At 39.4% G+C, this 24,607-nt stretch overlaps 1 protein-coding gene across 1 annotated transcript in view; it reads right to left on the minus strand.

The window, feature by feature from the left end:
- LOC111234569 (CXADR-like membrane protein) overlaps positions 1-24,407 on the minus strand; it is a 36,879-nt gene extending 12,472 nt beyond the window's left edge. The window contains exons 1-5 of the mRNA XM_022762718.1: positions 24,257-24,407; positions 21,596-21,758; positions 21,440-21,498; positions 18,075-18,143; positions 4,473-4,630 (exon numbers count right to left, since the gene is read on the minus strand). Coding sequence (XP_022618439.1) covers positions 4,473-4,630; positions 18,075-18,143; positions 21,440-21,498; positions 21,596-21,758; positions 24,257-24,407 — 600 coding nt within the window. The remainder of the gene's footprint in view (positions 1-4,472; positions 4,631-18,074; positions 18,144-21,439; positions 21,499-21,595; positions 21,759-24,256) is intronic.
- Positions 24,408-24,607: the final 200 nt, after the last annotated feature.

Below are 24,607 nucleotides of genomic sequence, written 5' to 3' on the forward strand. Positions count from 1 at the left end.
GAATCACACTTTAGTGATAATCAGTCCTTTTGGTGTTATTTTTCCTATATAAGAAACAATCAAATATGAGAGTCTTATTGTTACAAACTGGAGATTTTGCCTATATTCTCCAGTTGACTGGTGTCCATTGGTTGATCCTCTGGAGCTGACCCTTTGACACTTGGTCTGGTTCTGTGTCTCTCTGACATGCTAAATACATGGTCTGTTTGTGGTAGAGGGGTCCTTTGTCTCTGTTTCCTATCAATTTGATAGTTTGATGGTGTGAAGAGTCACAAAGTGTCAGTTGTGGGTCGATAACTCTGCATGTCCTTTCAATGAACTTTTTTAATGGCTTGTGACTGATGCCAGGCCAAGTATGTACGTTACACTTCATTCAAACTTTAAATTGTTCACAAGACGTTCAGCTATTAATTGATTATTCAGCTTATTGATATCTTCAAGAGTTTCTGATTTATCACAGTTTTTCTTCACACATCATTTCTACCTAGGTTGTAGACAAATTTGTACACTTTCATAGAAAGTGTCTACCTTAGCACAGAGACTAACAGAATTTGGACAGTGAGCCTCAAAGTGATAGGAGTACCCTCCAACTCTCCCATAGACTGCAATACAAATTCAGGAGCTGATTTCAGGAGAAAAGTGGAACTGACCTTTTTTTGTAACTTGTTCCCCTTTCCACATTTTTTACTCTAAGAACACCTAAACCACACAGACTTGTTCAGGAGAGTCTTGTGGTGCTGACAGTTTGATAATTTTGCTGATATTATGTACTGGTTTCTACTAAATGGCAGGAGATTGAGAGGTTCACTGACCCCTTTCTCACATAGATTTGTATGAGCTCTGGCCTATGCCAGCCGGAGCCTCCACCCTGCAGAGAAAAATTATAGCTCCATGAAACTTGAGTTCCTGGCCATGAAGTGGGCTGTGGCCCACAACTTCCGTGAGTACCTGCTAAGTCAGAAATGTGTGGTATGGATAGACAACAACCCCCTCAGTCATCTAAGCACAGCCAAATTGGGGGCCACAGAACAGTGCTGGGTGGCTGAGCTGGCAGTCTTTGATTATACTGTGAGATATTGCCCAGGACGCAGCATCACAATGCAGATGACTTGTTTAGGCAGCATCCACCATCAGGCAACACAGTAGCCATTCCAGTCCGCTGGTCCCCGAAATCTTCCAGGTGGTGAACCCCCCGGCCAAGGAGGTGCGATGTATGCTGTTGCCCCATAAGACAGGCCAGCCGAGGTGCGTCATGTTCACCGTTCCCAGCTTAAACCCGCACCTGCCTCTGGTGCTCATCCCATCCCTGTGATTAGGCCTAACCCACCCACTAACCGAGACAAAGAGTAGGATCGATGGGTGGTGGTGAGATGTGTACCTGGACTGAATAACCCCCGGTCAGTAGAGGTGCAGACCCCATCTGAAGTGGATCCAGCACTCAACTCTGCATTATCTACAGCACCTGACTCTTCTGCCAGCACCAGTTTCTATCCACCCCCATGTCCCGAGGTGGTAAGACCCCGTGAAACAGCTGGTATATATTGACCTTTTAAATAAATTTGTAATCTGGGGGAAAATCCTTGTCTCAGTCCATCTTTTGTCATCTGTATCAATAAGGTATCTGTGGACTAACTTTTTTACTGATGTATTAAAGGGGGTCAGTAGTACCCAAATTTTCAGTTAAATCCAGGCCTCGCCACGGCCCGGCCATACTGGCTAAAATATGTGCTGGAGGGCATGCTGTATCTGTCCCCAATCTTTTAAGCCCACTAGTGTAGCTACCCCTCCTCCACAAGGAGCTAACCCCATAATGTAAGTCACTGCATCGTTTGGTTAGGCTAGTGTACTGCTCAAGCTATACTACAAGGTCTCTGCCAGTGCAACACCACAGCCAACTACATTGCTAGACAACTTGTTTAAACTCTCTCTATTCCAGTTATGGAGAACCCCTGTGTAGAGCAGTTTATTTCTACCCCTATTTCTACCCCTACCCAAGCCTCAAGCCTGGCGACTCAGAATTTATCAGCAGATTAAATTCCAGTGAGTGCAGTAAAGAAATTAACTTGCTACTCAGTGACAGGTGTGATGCCCAGACCTCATCCAAATGCCCATTGTTAAGGTGTTTGCTCCTGAACTTTCACAGGCTAACCAGCCTTCCCCTTCAGAGCCAAGCACCTAGATGAGGAGGTAAAATCACTTAGAGCTCAAAATTCTCTTCTCCTCCGTGAAGTTCGGGTAGCTAATAAGAAAGCCATGCACTATTTAGAAGACCTGCACACAGCAGAGTTAGATGTCTGTTCACACAAGGAGGAATTGTTGAAACTAGTTACTCTGATTCACATTCTTGAATGGTTGACCCCACCTCCACTCAGAAGATGGGACCAATTCCCAACTAACCCTAAGTCCTTGGGAATGAAGTCAGCTCCTCAACCTCCACTGAAAGACAGAGGTTACAGCCACCTGACTTCCCATCTTCCTGAAACTGACACTGAAGAGACAGGTAGTATATCCTTTAGTGAATACTTATGTTCCCATCAGCCACTGCTGTATGACACATGTGCTCACACAGGAGGACCAAAACTTTCAGGACTGTCCAGCCTCCTCTCTGTACTTCCATGAGAATGAAGGGACCTCAGATGCTCCCGCCTTGAAGTGCTTGAGTTTATAGTTAAGGACAATGAAGATTTTGGTCAAGACAACTGTGATCATCACATGACAGATATTTTAGGGAGTTAGATCACAACCCAAAGGGAGAAAACTAAACTTGTGTGGAAGACCAGCTCTAAAGCAGTCCACAAGTTTATGAAGTCACTCCCTCCCAGTGTCAGAAATGACTACAAAAAGCTCTGTCATGCACTGACAGAAGAATTCATTTCTGCTGCTGAAGAGATAGAATCTTTGGTTGCAGTTTCCCAAATTAAACACTTGTGCCATGAGCATGCCAATGACTATTACCAACGTTTGAGGCATGCATATTTTCAGGGTAGGAACACACCAGGCTTAGAAGAAAACTCCATCTTCAAGTCCTTGTTCCTGCAGAACCTCCACTCACATTGAACTGATGATGCATCAAGATGAGCATGATGACACAGATGGCTTGGGAAAACATGGTCACTTGAGCCACACCCCAACTGAGCCTGCCAGTCGCATCACACAGACTTGTCACCTAAAAAGATCACCCTCACAACAGCCCAAAGGGAGGTGAAAAAAGGCCACCAAGTGCGTAGAGATAGGCTCTCCCTCAATAGGAGCAGGAGACAGCCTTACCCAGAAATTCTGGCTTAGACGCAGGACCAGCCAACACGTGGATCAGACAATGACCACATCATCTCTGATCATGTTACCTCAGGCAGTGACAGTGCCTCTGAATGTTCTTTCTCCAGCTACTGAGAGGTTACGGAAAACGATGAAAAAGATGGAAAGTCAGTAAACACAACTGCTAAAGAAACTGGGCAGGTTCTGGGTATGTACATGTACATGGGGTTACTACAGATGCCCAATGTACGAGCCATTGCGAGATGAAAACAAAGCATCCCAAAGTTTGTGATGTAATGTTTCGAGACCGAATTCTGAAATTGCTGACACTGATTCACCTTCAGGACAAAAACCTTGATTTCTTCTGAAACAGATGAGACTGTCCTGTTGTATATATAAGTTGTGCACCAGTGCTGTGCCATGCAACAGAACTAAAAGCATTGTCTGGAAGGACTCATGTACTATATGCAGGAAATACTTCTACAGTGGTCATGTGCATTGCTCCTCTATTTGAAGTATCTCAAAATGAATAACTTGATATGAGTACTTTTAGGCTTGTTATGGTGTGTGTACTAGTTTGTTCAGTAATGTTTTCTTCTCAACATGAACAAAAGTATGCATAGATTCTGGAGCTATTTAAATGTGGTCTAATGTTTGAATGCATAGTTCCTACAGTAGGTTTACAGGATAAGTTTACATGAACAGCTTTATGACTTGCTGCAGAGTACTGTAGCATTTTGCACATTAAGCGTACTAATACGTTGTACCACAAATGTTGGAAATGTAAAGTCTATCTTTGTCTCTATGATGACAGAATTTTTTTTTGCTGTTCTTTTTTCCTACCTCAAGGCAAAATAAAGGTTGTAAAAGGTTCCTGTTTGAAAAAAACGGAACCAGAACTGAAATGTTTCAAATGCAATGAGCAATATTTAATTTTGTTTCTAAAATAAACATTGTTGTGGTCAATAAATTGCCATCAATTCCTGATGAATCAAATATGATACAAAAAAAATATCATATATGCAAATGATTTCATAAAAAACATTTTTTGATTTTTTCAAAAGGTCCAATGAAGACTTAAATTTCAAAAACTTTGAATTTTCTGATGTTTTTCATGTGTCAGGCTTTAAGTGTAGATTTGTGGGCAAAAATTAATTTTATTTTATTTAATTCCTTCCTGAATATATATTAAACCTCTTGCGTCGAGAGACACTCACCACTCTCTGTCTGTTGGTTGGCTTGAGAAGCAGCCATTCAATGTCCAGAGTGGGATCATCACCCACCAAGAATTGATGGTGGCAGGGCAGTGTGGCATTGTTTCCAACAACCCTTTTCATCTCCATCTGGCCGTATGTTGTCGGCACACCCAGCACCACTGTAGAGAGACAAGCCAGTTCAAGATTACACTTGACCATATCAGATAATTAATATGAATAGAGTTGTATGGTCCAAGTATAAATCATGGATAGAAGGAAAATGGTTCAAGAGATCTTTTCAGGTAGTGGTTTCAGAAAATTGATTTATAGATCAGTTGTGGTGAGGTAATTGCGCTTAACCTGTGCAATGGGAACACAAAGCACTGCAGGTTCGCTCCACATTTTGTCATTGTACATGTAAACGTCTACTACACTTCTTTCTTACACACACCTCACTTTATGATATAATGATAGCACATAGGTTAATCATAATGCAGAAGTAGGCCTATTGTAGTCAGTTGAATTTAATCTTTATTAAATGATAGCATCACAGTGTGTCACAGACAAATATAGCAGCAGACATCTTTTTCCAAGTGAAAACTACCCATAATCCAAAGCAGTCAAGGAACTATAGTAAAGTAAGGAACTATAGTGTGAACACAAAGAAGACTGAGAAACTATCAGAGTTGATGTGGACCATGAAGAGAACCTCTTTTGAATGAACTTTCTAATGAAGTAAAATTGAAAATGAGGCATTTGATTATCCTGTTTAAATCTGTAGTTATATTATATTGTGGATCAACAACAAAGTTGAATACAATCATACAAGTGAGCAAGCCATATGTTGAAGATATTTTCCAATTTCTCCATATTTTTTTCTCACTATGATTGTAATAAAGGTAAAAGCCTGAAAGAATAACTTAAAAAAAGATAGTCTGTTTCTTCTAACTATCACTCTGATTGATCATTTTACAGTAAATATAGCATGTTGAGGCATTCAAACTATTGTTATTCAAATCTTTATTACGTGCCTGCAATGCAATAGCATTGCAGGCACATAATAATAATAGCATTGCAGGCGCATTGTACCATGCTCCGGTGTCCACATTTTTGGTTCTAGAAAAAACCAAAGCCAGATACTCAGTGCACAAAGGTCTTGTGCCTGTCATGGTCTGGTCATGTTTCTGATAGGAGTTACTGTTTTTTCACAAATAGCAGTTGTTTGAGAGGCTCACACGAGGTAACCCGCATTTAAGAGGGTCCCTAGTGGTAAGATAAGATTTTGTGAATATGGCCACTGTTTGCTTCAATGTCCAGTTTGTTTTACATTTGATCAAAGCTGATTGTTGACTTTCCAATTTTAATGCTTTTAATGTATACGTATTTAATGGCTTTATACTTGTATTTTTGTCTTTTCTAGACTGAAGCATTTTGATGATGGCTGCACCAGTAAAACTGCAGATTATCCTTGGTGCCAACAATGCTGAAAAACTGACCATAGAATCGAGCTTGCCAAAGTCTGTGGAGGATCTTTCAAACGAGATCAAACATCATTTTGATATAGAGGGGGGCATTAGACTCCAGTACATGGACAGTGACTTTGATAATGAGTTTGTTAACCTTAACCAAATTAGTGATATTCAAGGCAAGAGCACAGTGAAAATCATCCACTTGTCAGATGCTCCAGACTTTAACCAAGGCAACATGAACCAGAGTGGGGATGACGCATCTTTTTCATCTCCTGACACAATATTACTCTCCTCCTCTGATTCAGTAAGTGCTCGATCACAGTGGCCCACAGAATTCCAAATACCAAAGTTTCCATATGATGTGGAGATGCAACTTCACAGTGCAAACCAGGCCTTCATATCAAATGGAGTTCTTCTGAGCCCCAGTCACAAACTTAAATCAGACATCTTGGAAAGTCTGGCTGAGCAAATCATCAAGTTCAAGGCATACCCTTCAAACTATGGATAGATAGAATCTGTTGCTGAAGCTTTAATCAAAGCACATCCATGTTTGAGAGAACAAGGATCTTCAAGTGGTTTCTACGGATGGAAAATAAGCCTTAAGTACAAGATGGCAAACTACAGGACAAAGCTTAGAAACTTGGGGTCCCAAGAACTGAGCATTAATTCTCTCAAGCACAAAACTGCAGATAGATGTAAGCCTGCCTATGATGTCAAAAAACCCAGAAAGGCAGAGGTAAACTTTTGTCCTCCCTATCCTGCTGGAGAGACCCAGGACAGCCTCGAAGGTGAAAGATTGGCATTGTTGTCTGAGGTCAAGAAGAGACATAATGATAAACAGGACAGATCAGAAAGGTGATAACTTCACTTTATGTTGATTACTGAGGTCGTAGTGGGCGGTGGTGGTGTACTGGAGTGCATTATATTGAAAAGAGTTATTAATATCGTGTCTACCCCATTTACATGCATGAGGGGGGCAAAATGTTACAACAATGACAACATGACAACAATAGAACAAGTGATCACATCAGAGGAAGCTGACAACCTTGAAATGGTCTCTGATCATGATTGATAGATAGTATGAACCATTCAAACAAGGCTCCTTTGTCTCTTTCACACATACACACAAGCTACTGACACAAATTGAAATGAAAACATTGAACTTGAAACATAAATCACAACAAAATCAGACCTTCATTTGCCTTTGTAGGAAAAAAATCCCCTCGTTCAGAGCCTTTCTGAAACCTTAACAAAACAGAACCTCTCACTGTGTTTCTGTGACTTCTGATTGTATGTAATTAATCCATCCCTTCACTAATCATGTGATCTGGCAGCAGAGCCAGCTGTAAGGTCTGCTTAGAATTCAGATGCTTTTAATGAGGACAGCCGTGACATGTCAGTGTCACACTGACATCACCATCATAACTGCAATCATCACCATAGCTGTTTCCCCATTGGTTCACCAGACTTAGTCACAGCCTCGTCACTGTCTTGTCACGCAACTCAACAAGAATTTGTCCTTGGTCAGGGGTCACCGAGACAGTAAGGGAACTGCCTTTACTGACAGGATAGGCTGACATGATGAACCTGCAATCAGGTTTGATGATAATATCGGAGGGAGAAGGATATTTTGAATGCATGATTATTCCTAAATAATTCTTAATCACAGGGTTAAAGATATCCACATCTCCATAAGGAATTGGGTTGTCTTCATATAGAAATGTTTTTAAATGTGCCCCACCTGCATACACAATGATGAACAGCAGTGTGTACGTGCTAAGAACTTGTCTAGGTTTACGCAGAATTTAGTAGTGTCCAAAACAGACCAAAGTCAAACTTACAGGAAGAGTGGACATGACTGCAGTGCTGCTCGCTTTCAATCACAACACAGATGATTTTGGGTGGACTGGATAAAACAGTGATATTACCAACCGTTATTGTTGACCTGGCATAGAATATTAACATTCTATATTCATTTCTAAATTAAATTTGGAAATGACCATCGCATCGACTGTGAGATCTCTAATCCAATAATGGCAATGGGCAAATCTCATATGTTTTAAGAACATTAATGTATGTAAACATTTTCGAGTAAAATCTAAATGTGAACCTCAAAATAATATGGCCCTTTTAACTGTAAATTACAGCTGACCTATTTAAGCACCAACCATACCTAATTTCTGTTAAACTGCTTCTCTCCCTGTGTTGTCAATTTGCATTCCAGTGTGGAGCAAACACAAGCGCTCAATCTGATTTGAATCCACCTGGAGAGGAGGAGGGAGTTTTCTCTCACAGGACTCGTGACTGTCAGGATGAATAATGTTAATGTGGGCTGAACACTCAGGAAGTCATTTGACATTTGCACAGTGGGTGGTGTGTTCATGAGCAGTTTGACATGAAGAGAAACCGGGCCTTCCTCCTCACTCATCATAATGAGCTGTACACAATATACCGTATTTACACCTTCTGAGCGAAACTGAGACAAGATTTTATAAATACCAAATGACTTTCAAGGAGAATATCTTTCCATTTCTCTCCTGTTTGTATTTCAGCTGACAGTAATATGGCTGTATCCGATTAAGGGTTTTCCATAAAATAATTTCTAATATGTGTCACATTTAGCAGTCAGCAATAGAATAAATGGTTTTTGAAACACTTCTATGCTAACTACTGTAAATTCAGATTAAAGAGAAACTATTCAAAAGGATTTGTTATCCAGACAAAGATAATTTGGACAGATGATGCTCCCTTTCACTTGGATATAACTGACAGAGGACACACTTAGTGGGCTCAGTGGAACAACAGTGATTGAAGTTAAGTTTCGTTTTGATTTTCCATTCTTCTTTATGGTCGATTCCGTCAGTTAAACAACAGTCACCCATTTTTGTAATAAACAGTCTCAGCACATCTTAACAATTGAACATCTTAAAACACCTAATTTTCTCTTTCTTTCCCTAGTTTTTTCTCCGATGTTTTCTCTCACCATGTGTGGGTCTGTGATCCCAAGATCGCAGTCTGCCTATTAGTGACCTCTGGTCTAGTGTGTATTTCGGGCAGCAGGGCAGTCTTCGTAGGATTGAGTAAAAATAAACAGGCTTTGGATAAAAACACCATACTTGTTAGCAGGATTACTTAATTGTTTGATTCAGGTCTGCACATGGAATTTATAGCAAGAAAGCAAGAAAAATACAGAATGTGGCCAAACCTATTCTTTGCTTGTACAGCTTGTACTACTCATTCATATGTAAAATATACATTGTGTTGACAATTTCAAATTAAATTCTGTCATACTTTGAAGGTGGTTGGTAGTGTGAGTGGGAAGTAGGGACCAGCAGCAGGAGTTGTTAAACTATATATTATTCAGGCCAGCCACACAAAAGAATGACAAAGAACGTATATCAGAGCAGAACTTCTGCAGGAGAAAAGAAAAAACTAAAATTAAATTGTGGAGAAGTCCTCTCTGTCCACACTGCACTAACCCTCCTGTCACCTGCTGTCGATGGCCAATCAGGAAAGCCTCTGTAATGATGGTCAGTTCCACACAGGTGGCAACAATCAGTCAGTTGGTGCTCCGGATGTACCTCAGCAAAAATAAATATTAATCAAAATATCAAATCAAGACATATTGTGGACATGAAAAAACAAGCAAACATCCCCCTCTATGGAACAAACCAAAACCCAAAGAAGCATTATCTGAAGCCAGAAGCAGTATTTCCAAAGTTCGGGTCATGGAGGGAGGAGGCTCCATGACAAATTCACATTGTTAGAATGGCTGGTCTAAAGCTCCTGTTTCAACAGGAACTATGGCTGTTAATATCCATTAAAAGACTTAAATAAAATCTTTTGGGGTTGGAACTTTTTTCAGACAACTTTTCAAGTGTTCATACTCTGTGTAAAGGTAAAGAATATCCTGCCATTGACCACAACCAGTATCTGACCTTTCTCATGTATTGTTTAGGCTCAGCAGGATGCCTGGAGGATTTGTTTTTTCATTTGCAACTGCATTATGAACCCTGCCCTCTCTTTTCTCCTCCTCCTCACACCAGCTTGAGCCCATCATCCTCAAACCTCTCATCCACCTGTCCCTTTTGCAATCCTTCTTCTCCTCCCTCCTCCTTCTCGCTGACACTGTGTTGAGTTATAGGCTCATGAATCGCTCCGTTTCCAAGTCTCAGCATTTCTCACTTGGCCTGCGGACCCTTCTTTATTACTGCGAACCCTCGTCAGTAAATTTGATCACCCACCTCTCGACTAGTGTGTGATTCATTTGTCATCTCTAGCAAAGATCAATCTAAAGGCTGACAATAATTCGATAAAAAGGCATTCTGTGGAGGAAAATGTGTTCGCAAAATGATTCAATTATCTCTTTGAAAACTGCAGATGTTTGTCTCTTTCTAGCTCTGTCTCTCTCACACACACACACACACACACACACACACACACACACACACACACACAATTGAACTGAACACAACTGGACTGAACTGAATTTAACCCATTCACACTCATTAACAGAAAACTCACAACAATCACTATACCAGAAACTATTTTGATTGAACTTAGGAACTGTATTTAAATGTGATTTATTTCTGTTTCTTATATTGATATGGGATGTATAATTGGATAAAAAGAGAGAAAAGAGAAAAAATAACTGAAAAAGATTTAATAATGTCAATTTAATATACAGGTCATTGATGCCCTTCAATTAGGCGGTGAGGGAAAGGATGTGTAAGAGCAGGACACTTGGAGGGAAACTTGAAGCAAAACCCTGATTACAGGAACCCTGATGAAAATGAAAATCTGAGGAAGAGTTCTAAGCTGACAGGACTGACTGACTGACATTTTATACTTTTATTACCTTTCTCTTTTGTTCCCAGCCAAGTTTTCATTTTAGCTTAAAAATATCAGAATCCAGTAACTACAAGTGAGTGTATGCCAGATGCTGTGGTTTATAACTTACAGGTAAGGACATAAGACCTTGAAATTGATGGACTTTGTGCTGCATCCCAGTAGAGATTATTTTTGATCCATTATATTAGGCCACAAATACAAGACTTGCATTTCATTTACAAGTTCAAAGTACACGTTGTTGCTTTTTGTTTTTCAAGGCCAGACCCAAAGATCCTGGTAGAGTTTGGGTTATCTGCTGTATTGGTCCTGCTTTAAAGCAGAGCCAAAGGGTGAATGTACTTGCCATTTTTTTAAGGAAAACACCAATCTTTAAGTGATAGTTCTAGTTATTGGATGTGAGGTTGTGTGAGGTACTTATCTATAGTCAGTGTATTACCAGCAGTAGATTCAGATCAGTGCACTGCCAGTTTCGTGAAGCAGCAGGAGCATCTGCACAGAGTGATGAGCTGCAGGGCCATACAAAAAAATATGTATTTTAGTCACTTAAGAACATGCCCACAGTAAAAAGCTAATATCAGTTGAAGTGTACATTTTATGTTGAATATTTTCACCACTTTGTCTTGCCGTCCAATAGCCCTTTCCTTTAGAACTACATTTTCTCAACTGTTGAACTACAGTATTCCTATGAACAAGTGCACCTACACTTAGGTTTGTCTGACTTGAACAGCTGAGCTGCAGAGTAATACAGTGCATAGTTGTGCTTGTGTGTAGGAATATAGTGGTTCAATGGCTCTCAAACTTTAGTTCCAAAGGAAAGGGCTGTCTGACAGCAAGATAAAGTGGTGAAATATTCAAAATAAAATGTACATTTCAACTGTGCACCCAAAACATTCATGATTTTTGAACGTGAAGAAATTCACAGTTTTCAGCTGGCAACAGTAAAGTAATAAAATTAAGTAATAAAAGTCATGGGATTCACAATCATGGATTACCTGTGTATCTTTTTTCTTTTATATTTATCCGCCCAAAATACTCTTTTAGAATTATTTCGGTTGACATACAGTCATTTTAACATCGTCTTTAAATTGTCATGTATGAGGCAATTTAAAGAGTTTTGGATTCCTGTTCCTTTCAGCATGACTCCTCTTTTCCAAAATCAAAGATGAAGTAAGAGTCAGGCGTAAATAATGAGCAAAGAAGTGTGGTCTTGAAGGTGTGTGGAATGCGTCTCTAATATGTGGGCATTTTTGTGTAGTGTAATGTTTTTGGTCAGGGTTATAAATGTCACAAAAAATAATGAGGAATTATTTTGACAAATCCCAATCCTATATCTTTGGAGGATATAGGAAGAGGAATAATTTGTTGCATTATATGCTTGGAGCACCAGAATGTCATTCAATCAGAGGATGACCGGGATCCAAGCAGACCTCACGGGATGGGGTTATCCATTGAAGTGAGGAGAATCAGAGATACTGCCAAAAATATGTTATGTTGTCAGATCTAGGGTGTTGCTGTTGAAATTCAAAATCAGTCCTGGAATTTTCACCATCAGTGAAAAGGGTAAGCTGTAAAATAACAGTGGTATTGACAGTGATTGGAAGAATCAAAGAAAATGGTAAAGTAATCAACATTAACTACAGAAAATGAAGGCTTCACCATATCACATGTTGGACATAACCAAGGTGGTGCATCCGTATTGTGTTTGTTGGCTAATTATGGCAGTGCATCCTTGTAGGTATGGTGAATTTTCATTGCAAATTAATTCCTAATGTATGGTATGTTGAATGTAATGTGCCTGTTATTACTCATAAATGTGACAGAATATTGTATGATATTAAAATCTTTTATTTGACTACCTAGAATCCTGAAATATATTTTCTGTCAAAGGAAATATTTATCACTTTGTAACCCAGCAAAAAACAGAACTTCAGATGAGTAAGAAGATGATCAGGATCCAAGTGTGATTGACAGCCCTGTATGGACATCCTGTCAGGTGAGAACAAGAGACACAATGGCTTATAACGGTATTCAATTAACTTTGAACACCTTTAGCTTGATCCTAAATTAAGCAACTGCTTTAAGTTTGGTTTGTATTTTTGGCTAAATCCCATATATCCACAAATAGTGACCAGGGCCTTTATTTATCTAAACTGAAGAAGATAACAGGCCTTTATTTGAGGTGGGCTTGTACTATATGCATAAGTCAGAGAAATTATCTGTATGCTGTGCTAATAGGCCACTCTTTGATTTAAAGATAAGTTATACTTTATGTTCTCTTTTTTTAAGAGTTTGTAAAACATCTCTCTCCACTAGGTGGCAATAGAAATGTAATTAGGCATTTCGAATTTGATTTGACAGCGCTTGACGAAGATCACTGTAGATTGAAACATTGTATTATTATTTCTATTTATTTATTTATTTATTTTGATCCGGCACCTGTGAAAGTCTCTTGGGATGTGCGTGCTTGTATTAGATGCACGCATTAATTTCTAATTCCCTCTGTTTGATAAGTATAATTGGTCATATTTTAGTACAAAGCCTCGTTTTGATCTGCTCCCGTTTGCCCTGTTACTGCATTTCAATATTAATACAAACTAAACACTTCCTGTTACTGTTTCAATTTAACAGCCCTTTAGTGTTTCACTGGACAGAAACCCTTCATTTTAAAAGGACTTATATTGTGACACGTGCTGGCATACCATATGCAACAACAGCCAGATTAAAGGATTAAAGGATGACAAAGCAAAGTGGATCAGAGTGAGGGAGCGAATAAAAGACTTGATATATGAGTAATCCAGAACAACAAAGTGTTGAAAATTGCCTGTTTATATTCATTTATTGCTTAAATCTCTGGAGTTTGTTCAAAGTCTATGACATTTGAGAAGAACTGGGCCCTTTAACTTCTGTCATTGACATTGAATAGGCAATTAGTATTTCATTTGGTCTTTGGAGTGGGAATTGGAATGGGACAAGTGAAGACTTAAAGGAATTAGATTTATCAGAGATGCATATTTAGAAATTATTTTCTTATCTGTTTTGTACAGGTAAGTTCCCATGGTGAACAGAAAACAACGGAAAGCCAAGAAGAATCAAGTGATGGTGACATCTGTGAGGATAATTAACATGACAAAGAACAAATATGCAATGAAATTGAAAAAACACCCAGCAATAAAAGGCATGTACAACCTCTAGGAACAGTGTCACAATACAGTGAGAAAGAACTACATGAACAAAGAAGAAAAGAGCATGAGCTGCTCCTTCTACCATTAAAATCAAAACATCGATTGACTGAGGAAGCAATCGAGAACATACTTAGTCATAAATGCTGTCACGGGTAAACACTCAGTGTCAACCACTAAATATCCCTTTTACAAAAGCAAAGTGATTACAAGGACTATATTCTTGTCAAGCATTTTTGTTGAGATTGTACTGTCTTGATGGAAGCTAGAGGTGAAAGTTACAGAAGTTGCTGTAAAGAGGTGGATGCAAAGGAGAACATAAAATCAGAAAACTTTCATTGTTCTCCCTCTTGAAGCACAACTATGAAACCTTATTGCACAGCACAAATTATCGCAATTGACAGGTGATAACCAGGCTAAATTAAATCCTGACTCAATTGATACGTAATGGTCTTCTCTACAAGAAAGCCTGGAAAACCTTAACACCTCGAAATGATTGTCACAACTTTTCAATCACCTTTTGCTGTGATGGTGTACCTTTATCCAAATCCTCTTCAGAGTCTATATGGCCCCTTTTGTGCACTCTAAACGAACCTCTGCCCCATCTGAAATCAGACCACATCATGTTAACAGCATTGTGGTTTGGAACTAGAAAGCCCCCGATGAACATCTATCTCGACCCATTTGTAAAAGATTGCATTGATCTTCATGAGCGTGGCTTTGATTGGGTTACTTCCACTGCTGTTCATGGTACCAGCAAAGTGTATGCTTTAATATTTGTGAGTGATTCTGTTGCCCATCTGCTCCTACAGAACTTCAAAAAGTTTAATGGAGAATTTGGATGTTATTTCTGTCTTCAAAAAGGAACACTGGTAAAACGTGGTCAGGGGAAGGCCAGGGTTCACCCATATGAGGAGAATGTACAACTTAGATGTCAAAGTCAGACTTTGGAGCTTGTTACAAGGGCTGTTGAGGCAGGCACACCCTCAGTGGGTGTGGAAGGTCCTTCTGTGTGGTCCCTTTTACCTGGATTTGATATAATTGAGGGATGTGTACTTGACTATATGCACAGTGTCCTCCTTGGATTTACAAGATCTATCACTTCACTCTAGTTTAACTCTGAAAAGCATCAGTCTCCTTGGTACATAGGTATGTCCATTCCACAAATTGACCAACTACTGTTAAAGATCAAACCTCCACGTAATGTCTCCAGAACACCTCGATCCATAAAAGAAAGGCGGTACTGGAAAGTCCATGAATGGCTGATGTGGCTACTTTTCTATAGCATTCCAATTCTCAAGGGGATTCAACCTGACAAGTACCTGAATCATTGGCTCATTGTGGCAAGTGGCAGTTTGTAACAATAAGACTCTGTCTAATGATATTGGATTGTTTCTTATATAGGACAAGTAACAACAAAAGGACTGATTATCACTAATATGTGAATACTGGCCTCTCTGTGCCATGCATGAACACACACACACACCAACCTCCCTCCCTCTGTCCCTCTCTAGATAAGAGTCATAAACAACAACCCACATTCAAATCCTGGGTAGTGACCAGCAGAAATCTCTTCACAGACACAGATCTGAGGAAGAATGTAAAATTAAATATCTAACTGTTCTGTAACTCATGTTTCTATTTAATCCCAAACTTCTATCCCATAGAATGTTTGAAATGTAACATGTAGACTTTAAGTCTTAAAGTCTACAGATTTGCAAATCTGCGGGTAGGCAGTTCTTGATCTGGGACAAAGCTTTAAAATGGTAACCTATATTTAATGATAAGATGAGATCTCTTTCAAATAAAAGTCAAGGACATGTAGATTATACATCTGGCTGCAGGAGGGCTTTATTTTAGCCTAACGTTTCACAGAAGACATTGGGTGCCATCTGTTTGCAAAATAAGCAGAAAGGAGAAAACTAAGAGGGACTGCAGGAGCAAGAGAGTCAGGAAATTTGAGTGTAGGAGAGCAGCATAGCAGTTCCCTAATGTCAGCTTAATTGGTGACTTGATAACCTCAGAAAACAGGGATCAATTCATTCTATTTGCATTTAATTTCCAGAGAAAATATGTACTTCATTCCTAATACTCTGCAGCCAGTGGTTTTTAATCGCACACTCCACGCCATTGTAGCACTCACAGAGTCAGTCAGTGCAGCTGTAGTTCATGCAGACAAGACTAAGCCTATTAATTATACCTGCAACACCAACTGATTCATGTTGGTGTTCATTCACCTCAATACAGAAGTTATTTGGTTATGTAAGGGTTAGGCTGTTATAGTCAAATTGTTTCTTATGGTGTCTCTCACTGTTCCATGATGTATGACATCCACCCTGACACTTCAGTTTTCATATTAACAGAGAAAACACACACAGACAAATTGTTTGTCACACACTCTCCTTGTGGATTCAATAAAGCATAAATTCAAAAGGAGCTGTGCTTCCTGGGTGTTTCTTCAGCCCTTGTATGAACACTACTTTGAAAGAGAACCTTTCAGACAGCAAACATGCCCTGCAGCTGTGTTGTCAGGTTGATCAAATATTGTTGATTTACAGTGTCACATTCAAAATATCTGCATCAGTCAAGCCTCCAAACAAAAACAGGCATAAATTACATTTACTGCAGTTATGGGCAGCCAGATCATTGGTACTGACATGAATGCAGCATTTCATCTGTCCAAACTGAGCATGGACACACTATTAGCAATCTTTCTCTTGATGGCTCCACAGTGATCCAGATGAACGTTAATGACCAGACTGTGAATCACCAGCCACCAGCATGATTGCTGTCATTCAGGAATGTTTGCTTCTAACAAACAACTATGTTTCAGGGACAACCAAACCCCATGAGCACAGTGCTAAATTACTGCAGCACATTTGAGAAAACACACCAACATTTATGACTGAACAGCCTAAATCTCTGTGGGTTGGGTGGACTTAATATTACAAGACAAATATTTCTGAATGAATATCAACCTCATTTTTCACAGCAAAAACACAGAGAACATATTGTCTGGAGTCATACAAAAGCCTCTCTTTCAACAGACAGGCAGAGAGGATGCTTTAAATACCAAAATATGACAGGTGGATTTTGGAATATTAAAACCATTTTGAAACTGCTTTGCATAACAAAATACTGCAATTTGGTAGAATACTTCCGGTTCCCCTGGATCCGAGAAACTGGCTCGTGAATATCAGCTGATAAAACATTCTCCTTGTTTTAAATCCCTCATAGCAAGAAAAATAGCTCTTGCACAGCATCATATGACGTCCCAAAAAAGTATTATTCTTACAACCATCCACGGAAGATTTAAATAATGTGGCTAGAAAACAATGGCAACACCCAATGGAATATTTGAGCAAAATAAAGCAAAAACAGACAAACATCAGGTCATTTTCTCTGCCTGTAGTTTTCACTAGGTGTCCTCTAACATGTACTTGAAATGGATAAACACAAAACAAAATATCTTCATTAAAATGAGCAAACTCCTTAAGGTCCTGTCATGTAAGTAAGCATACAGTAGAAGCCTTTAATCTCTGTACAATAGTTCGGAATAATTGTTCTCAACAAAGTTCCAGGTCTTATCTGATACTCTCAGTTGAGTCAAACTCGATATATCATATTGTTTTAACCAAAACTTTACAAATAAGATCCAAGTGGTAATAAACTGAAATTATCTTGTAAATTGTTAACAGATCCAATTTATTCCAACAATGTAACAATGTAGCAAAGTAACACCACTGTAATGCCACTGTGATGCCGGTATGTGAGAATATATGTGTTTTGTAATTTGGGTGAAACAGCCTTTACATATATATTCAGATGCTGGCAACTACAAGGTAAGGCTCAAGGTGAATCTGGACTAATTCAAAGAAGAGATGGCATGTGCATCAGAGTAAGAGAGGCGTTAAGTCCATGGACACTCCAGTTCAATCTTAAAGTGAAACAGCAGATTTAAACCTGTCTACCTATCTGTGTCTCTTGACTATCAAAGTCATCTACGAGACACACTGCAGAGGCAGAAAGAAGAGACAAGAGGGAAAGAGAGGGATGGGGGAGAGATGAGGAAGGGCGGCTGCCAGAGATTCAAGACCAGAGTGCTGCAACATGTCACATCCCACCTCTGGCACTGGAGACTTCTTTCATCTCCACACTTGACAGATCCTTTGGCCTGCCACTGGTGATCTGCTCTATATATAGAGATGGGGGACAGATACAGCTTAACCCATTGTTTGTGTGATCAACTCACTGAAGCCACCTGACACACAGTGCATGTCAGATTACACAGTAGGTGCAGGCGCCAATCGATCTTTGAGGATATCTGTCATATATCTCTGTACTGCACAGGACAGCAGGCACAACAAAGGTCACATAGAAATTGAATTAAAAAATATAGTGAAAACTGAAAAGCAACTGGGTGAAGGAGACAAATCCAAAGCAAGATTTAGATAATGTTTGTTTAGCAGCAAGGACAGAAGAGCCTCATTTTTCATGATTCCCTTGGACCATAAATCCAGCAAGTTATTCATTCAGTCTCTGACAATTACAAATTAGAATTTAATCAGGCTAGCTTTGTTATTCTAGCATTAATAGCAGATAAAAAAAATATCCTGTAAAATTGAAATTGTATGATATTGGCCTTTGACACTGTATTACATTGATTCTCAAGGTCACAAGAGCAGGCAGTTGTTGGATGATAATAGCTTTCAGCACAGCATGCCTAGTAAATATTCCTACCTATTGTATGAACTGTGCTTCAATGTGAGAGGTGAATTGCCACAAACTCAGCACTGTAGACTACCCTCAAATACATTTTCAATTAAGAAATATGTAGAGCTTTCAGAGAAAATGCAACTGTTTTCATTATAACTAAATTCTAATTGTGATGCCATCAGATTTATTGAGCTGTATTTAATCTGTGGCAAAATCAAGGACAAGTTTTCAACCGCAGAGCGAAGGAGGCAGTGCCATGAGGTAGAACATGTTGTTTTTGCCATGGCCTGTCGAACTCACTCCCATAATGCAACTAATGAAAGCTCCCATCACCCCATGGACAACTAGACTAATTGTAATGTCAAGGCCCTGTGTTGTTGCAACAGCTGAGCGTGAGGCTGAGATGTGTTCATACATGTCTGATGTATGTGTTTGAACTTACACACAGGCAGTGGAAACCAACGAGAGGCATATCTATTTTCTATAGATGTGAATTTCACAGTGGACCTACACAGGATGTGGTTTGTCAACAAAGTAAACAACTGTGTAGAGCTAATGAACAAAAATTAATCACCTCACATATCAGTGGATTGCTATTTCGTTTGCACCACAGGGTAGTAACACGAGGATTTTGTGCTTCCCCTAGATCAGTGATATCAGATGTATGTTATTTTGACTCATATGGCCTTTGACTTTAAGAAAAGAAGAAGAAAAGAATGTCTTTAAACATAACACTTCATTCACTTCTTAATGAACATGGAATTATATTTCAGAAGGCACAAAGGTGAGTGTGAGCAGTAACTCCAGTTATAACAATTAGTGCAGCACTGTCATCGTAAAATAAATACTACAATCATTATGTCCGACAGCCAGCTTGGTTTTAGTTTTTGTGATCTTAGAGTGGCAATCTCAAATAAATGTCTGTTAAGTCACTATCTATCACTGAATGAGGTAATAAAATGTTGATTGAGCCTATGACCCACTAATTAAAGTATTGCAATATATATATATTTGCAATCTATATATTTGCAGTATTAAGAACTTGGTGTCTGTGGCGACATTCATTTAATTGCTGCTAATGCAAACCAAACATTTCCTACTGCTACAGCTTCAAATGAAAAGGATTTTACTGTCAAAACACAAGTTGACTGTTATTATGACATGGTCACAGATAACGCAATTTGTTTGTCTGTAAGCTGAGCACTTACCTACGGAAGGCCTGAGAGGCAAGTGAATTTTTTTCTTTGCAAGGATAATTTTTCTAGGTTTTACACCCCCAAGAGGCAAGCGACTCCTTTATTATAACTATAACATTTATTCATTTGCCTCTCAGGGGTCGTTTTTTTGGTTTGATGTAATTTCCATTATTCATATTTTGCTTTTGAATTAAAGACCACAGGTGACTGAAATCAATGGAGAGAGTGAACAGGAACAGAACAAATTTATAGGCAAGAGATGAAACAGTAGTACATAACTTGCTAACACACATTATATGTACCTTGTGTTAGTGCATGGAGAAATTAAATATCACCCACAGGGAAACATGAAGGCTTTTAGTCAAGATTTAGACTGTGGTAGTGGTGCACTTCATCCTCTTGTGGCCGAAATCAGTATTACAAAAGCAAACACTTAGAAAAATCCTCGCTAAAAAAAACAACGACCAAGAGGCAAGTGAAGAAGATATTTTGGGGTGCAATCTTCTAAAAAAAAAAAAAAATCACTTCCCTCTCGGGGTTGATTATATAGATGAAAAAAAAATTGAAAAACAATCCTCGCAAAAACTAAAATTTCACTTGCCTTTCAGGGCTTCCATACGACCACTACTGTTAATCAAAAATGCATCTACAAAACAAGACAAAGGTCATATCCTGTGCCAAGTAACCAACTCTTTCACCGTGCCCTTTTGTTCGCATATGCTTATATCATTTTTACAACGCAATTTAGAAATGCTGCCAACTCTATGGGTTAAGGGTTGAGGCTTTCATCTCTGGGTTGGAAAAACAATAGACACGTTCACAGACCCACGCTGTGTGCGTCATAAATCAGATCACAGTTCCTCTCAGAATGATGGAAAAAGGCTAATTGTTACCTGACTTTCTCATTAAAATGACAGTGGTTTATTTTGCTGCCCAGAGAATTCTGTGACCTATTAAACCACATCTGCTGTTATCACCAGTAACTACAGGTATCACCAAATCAACCAGGGCAGAAATCCTCCAGATAGCCAGTGTCTGGACAACAGTGAGATTCTTTGGTAATACATGTGCATTTCAACAAAGACACATTTGGGAGCGCCTCCATGTATATTACTATCTTATTTCTACATTTATATCTATTTCAACTTTTTCTGCAAATTAAAAATTCAACAGTACAATTCTATTATATTCTTCTAATATATCAATGTGAATCACAGTCAAGTTATAATGGCTTTTGTTATATTGTACTTCGTAGTTATGTTGTTCATTTCTTCAACACTGTCATTTGGACATGGTGCTCCACAGTGTGTTTATAGTTCAGTTATTGTGGTATCAATAACAATAAATAAATGTATTAATGAATATGCAAATACTGCAATATTTTGTCCTGTATCTTGCTGGATGTAGTTTGCAAACAATGATGCAGCACACCAACCCACAACCCAATACAACTTCTCTAAGCACCTGTCTGAGCACAACAAAAACGTGAATAATTCACCCCCCCACTGACCACCACACACACACCACACACACAATAATTAATCAAGTAATCAGCAGGGAACATGCACTGAACTTACCCAAGAGCAGTGTGAGGAGAGGAGAAGTGGGCATCATGGCATCCAGTAAGGACAAATCCCTGTAGGAGAGGAAAGGCTCGACTTCACAGTAACTACAGTGTGACCTGAAAGAGGACTGAAGACTGCTGCATGTCCTCGGCACGCCGCGCAGCCTACAGCGTCAGCATCCTCACTAATTCAAATGCAGCAGCATCTTTCTGCTTTGTTACACTGATCGCCATCATCAAGCGACTCTTCTCCTTGAGCTCACCCTCAGATGGTGTTCTGGGTGTTTCCCTAATGTACACGAGTCCACACGCAGCCTGTCCCTGTCCGTCCACTGCGTGGAAAAAAGGAGGTGCAACAAAGGTGTGCGCGAAGCAATCGGTAAAAGGGGGACCTCTACAGTCGATATGGGCGTATACCTATTTTACATGATACAATTCTACTGTAACACTGCGTCCCAACACAAGCATCCCTCTATGGGACAAGAATGTGACATCACGTCAAACAGGGATCCCGCCAATATGTACCATAGGATGGAAAAAACATAGGATATTTGCAAACTACAACTATAAAAGAGTCAACCAGATGTCTCTGTTGTAATTATAAGATTATAGTGCATGAATGGTGTTGTATCTCACATAATATTTTGTTAAATATATCTCAGACGAATAAACGACAGAGAATGAAGCTATCGAACTATGATGGCTATTTTACTGGAGCCAGGGATAACATGTCTGCTCTTGAGCAGCATCTTCCATACAGTGATGCCAAAACATGTTAGAGCCCCCTTTAGGTGACAACATAGCACAACATAACACCACAAAACAGCACTGGTTGTAACTATTGTTCTCTAGGTCAGCCAGTTTACATACTTTTCTTTTACGCCACATACAAAAATTTGAAAAAACATAATATTAAAAGATTATCACTACAATCACTTTATAACTGTCCTGGTCCCAAGTAGTGTAGACACATTACACTATAAAACCTTCAAGGTTATTTGACAAAAAAAATGAGCAATGCAACTTGTTCTTATTTTTCATATGTATTTTGCAGGTTGCGGACTCCTCGAAACTGCCATCTTTTTGTACATTGAAACGTGTTCTCTGATAGTAGGTCCACCAGAAAAAGATACTTTCAGTTGTGTCTCTTGCCGACCACAGAGTGCAGTCAGTGCTATACAGTGTAAGCACAACAGTTACCAACTGTTGTACCGATCAAATAATGTACCATGAAGCTGTCTGGGAGCTTTTCCATGAAAGCAAAAGAGGGAAAAGAAGGAAACAGAAACTGCATGTTTTCAGCTTGACAGAGGAGTGATTGTCTTTGGTACTTGGCCTGCGGCCTCGTGCCTATGAACGAATCATATACATATCATATTCAGTACATAACCACTCCTTCGTGATATTGCTTAAATATTCTATCGTTGAGCCGAAAGAGCATTCAACTATCTCAAGCCGGCCATTCTGTGCAAAACTGTCTTCTCCTGAAGTGACATGTTCTCTCCCTCCAATTTTTATCTGTCAGGAGAAACCATTTACTTATTTATAGTGGACCATATCCTAAAATTTGCTGATTTTGACCATTTTTACACTATGATATTTTGTCCATGATGGTTTATTTTTCATTTCCTTAGCACTTTGATCAAAGTATTTAAATATTTAAATATAAGTTTTGGTCTTTATAGCTAATTTCCTCCATGACAACTTTAGGTGGTGGGAATTCTTACATAATTTAATTTAAATTTTATTAGGGCTTAAAGTTCTACATATTGACGGTTTCCCGCTTTGAGTGACAGGGGGGTGAGTGTATGCTCGCCATAAGCTTGCATGCACCGAAGACTCGGCTACACACGTCAAGTCAAGCCAAGTCAAGTCAAGTCAATTTTTATTTCTATAGTGCCAATTCACATCATAAGTTATCACAAGGCACTTTTCAAATCGAGCAGGTCTAAACCTTCTGTATATAATATTATTTACCCACCAAGAGCAAGCGCTAGGCGACAGTGGCAAGGAAAGACTTCCTTTTAAGAGGCAGAAACTTCGAGCAGAACCAAACTCAGTGTGGGCGACTGAAAGGAGACCTAAATTCTAGGAATGGAGCGCACAAGACGAGGTATAAGGTTTAAGCAGATCAGACAGGTATGAAGGAGCAAGTCCATTTAGAACCTTATATGCCATCAAAAGCAACTTAAAGTCTGATCTGATATGGACAGGAAGCCAATGAAGGGAGACTAAAATCATTGTAATATTGTCAAAATTTCTAGATTCAGTAATATTTCTAGCTGCGGCAGTCTGAACCATTTCAAGACTTTTAATACGAGCATGTGGCAGGCCACTGAGGCCAGAAAACAAAACATTGCAATAATCAAGTCTTGATGAAACAAAAGCATGAATTAAGATTTCAGCATCAGTCTTAGAAGACCGAATCCTAGCAATGTTATGTAAATGGAAAAAGCCCGTCTTGGTGATATCTTTAATGTGCTGATCAAAGCAGAGGGAAGAATCGAAAGTGACACCAAGATTTTTGGCTGTCAGACTATGAGACATCACGCAGTTATCAAGAGTAATTGTTACTTGATCAGACTGGCCACATGATTGGTTGCAACGGCCTCCCTGATCTGAACCTGAGTGGTGCATTGTTATGAGACCTCAGTCATAGTTTGGCCTTAACAAACACCATGTTCGAGCATAGGATACCTCATAAGTGCATTGATACCAGAGCACCTTAGGCCAAAGATCGATGATCAATTTTGTGATCATATCATCACATCTGCGGCCATATGTGTTGGACACTCGGGTGAAGAGAGTGGTAGAGCTGTCAACTGATCACCACCCGGGGGGAGTTGGATCAGGTGGTAGGGAAGGCTGCTGGATAGACCTGGCAAACCCAAATGTGTCATGAGGGTGAAGTGGGAACGACTGGCAGGGGCCCCGAACCGTGAGGTCTTCAACTCCCAGCTCTGGAAGAATTTCTTGTGCATCCCTGGGAGGTTGGGGACATGGAGTCTGAGTGGGCAATGTTCAAAGCCTCCATTGCAGTGGTGGAGCTGTGGTCAACCTCTTGACATCCACCTGTTTTTAACTGCATAATTTCATTTGACATTAAATTTGCATACATTTGCATGTGCAAATGAAAATCTTATAACAGAGGGCCAAAATAAATTTATGAGACATCATTTGA

This window comes from Seriola dumerili, unplaced genomic scaffold (genome assembly GCF_002260705.1).
Source record: "Seriola dumerili isolate Sdu_G_001 unplaced genomic scaffold, Sdu_1.0 BDQW01000449.1, whole genome shotgun sequence".
Classification (NCBI taxonomy): Eukaryota; Metazoa; Chordata; class Actinopteri; order Carangiformes; family Carangidae; genus Seriola; species Seriola dumerili.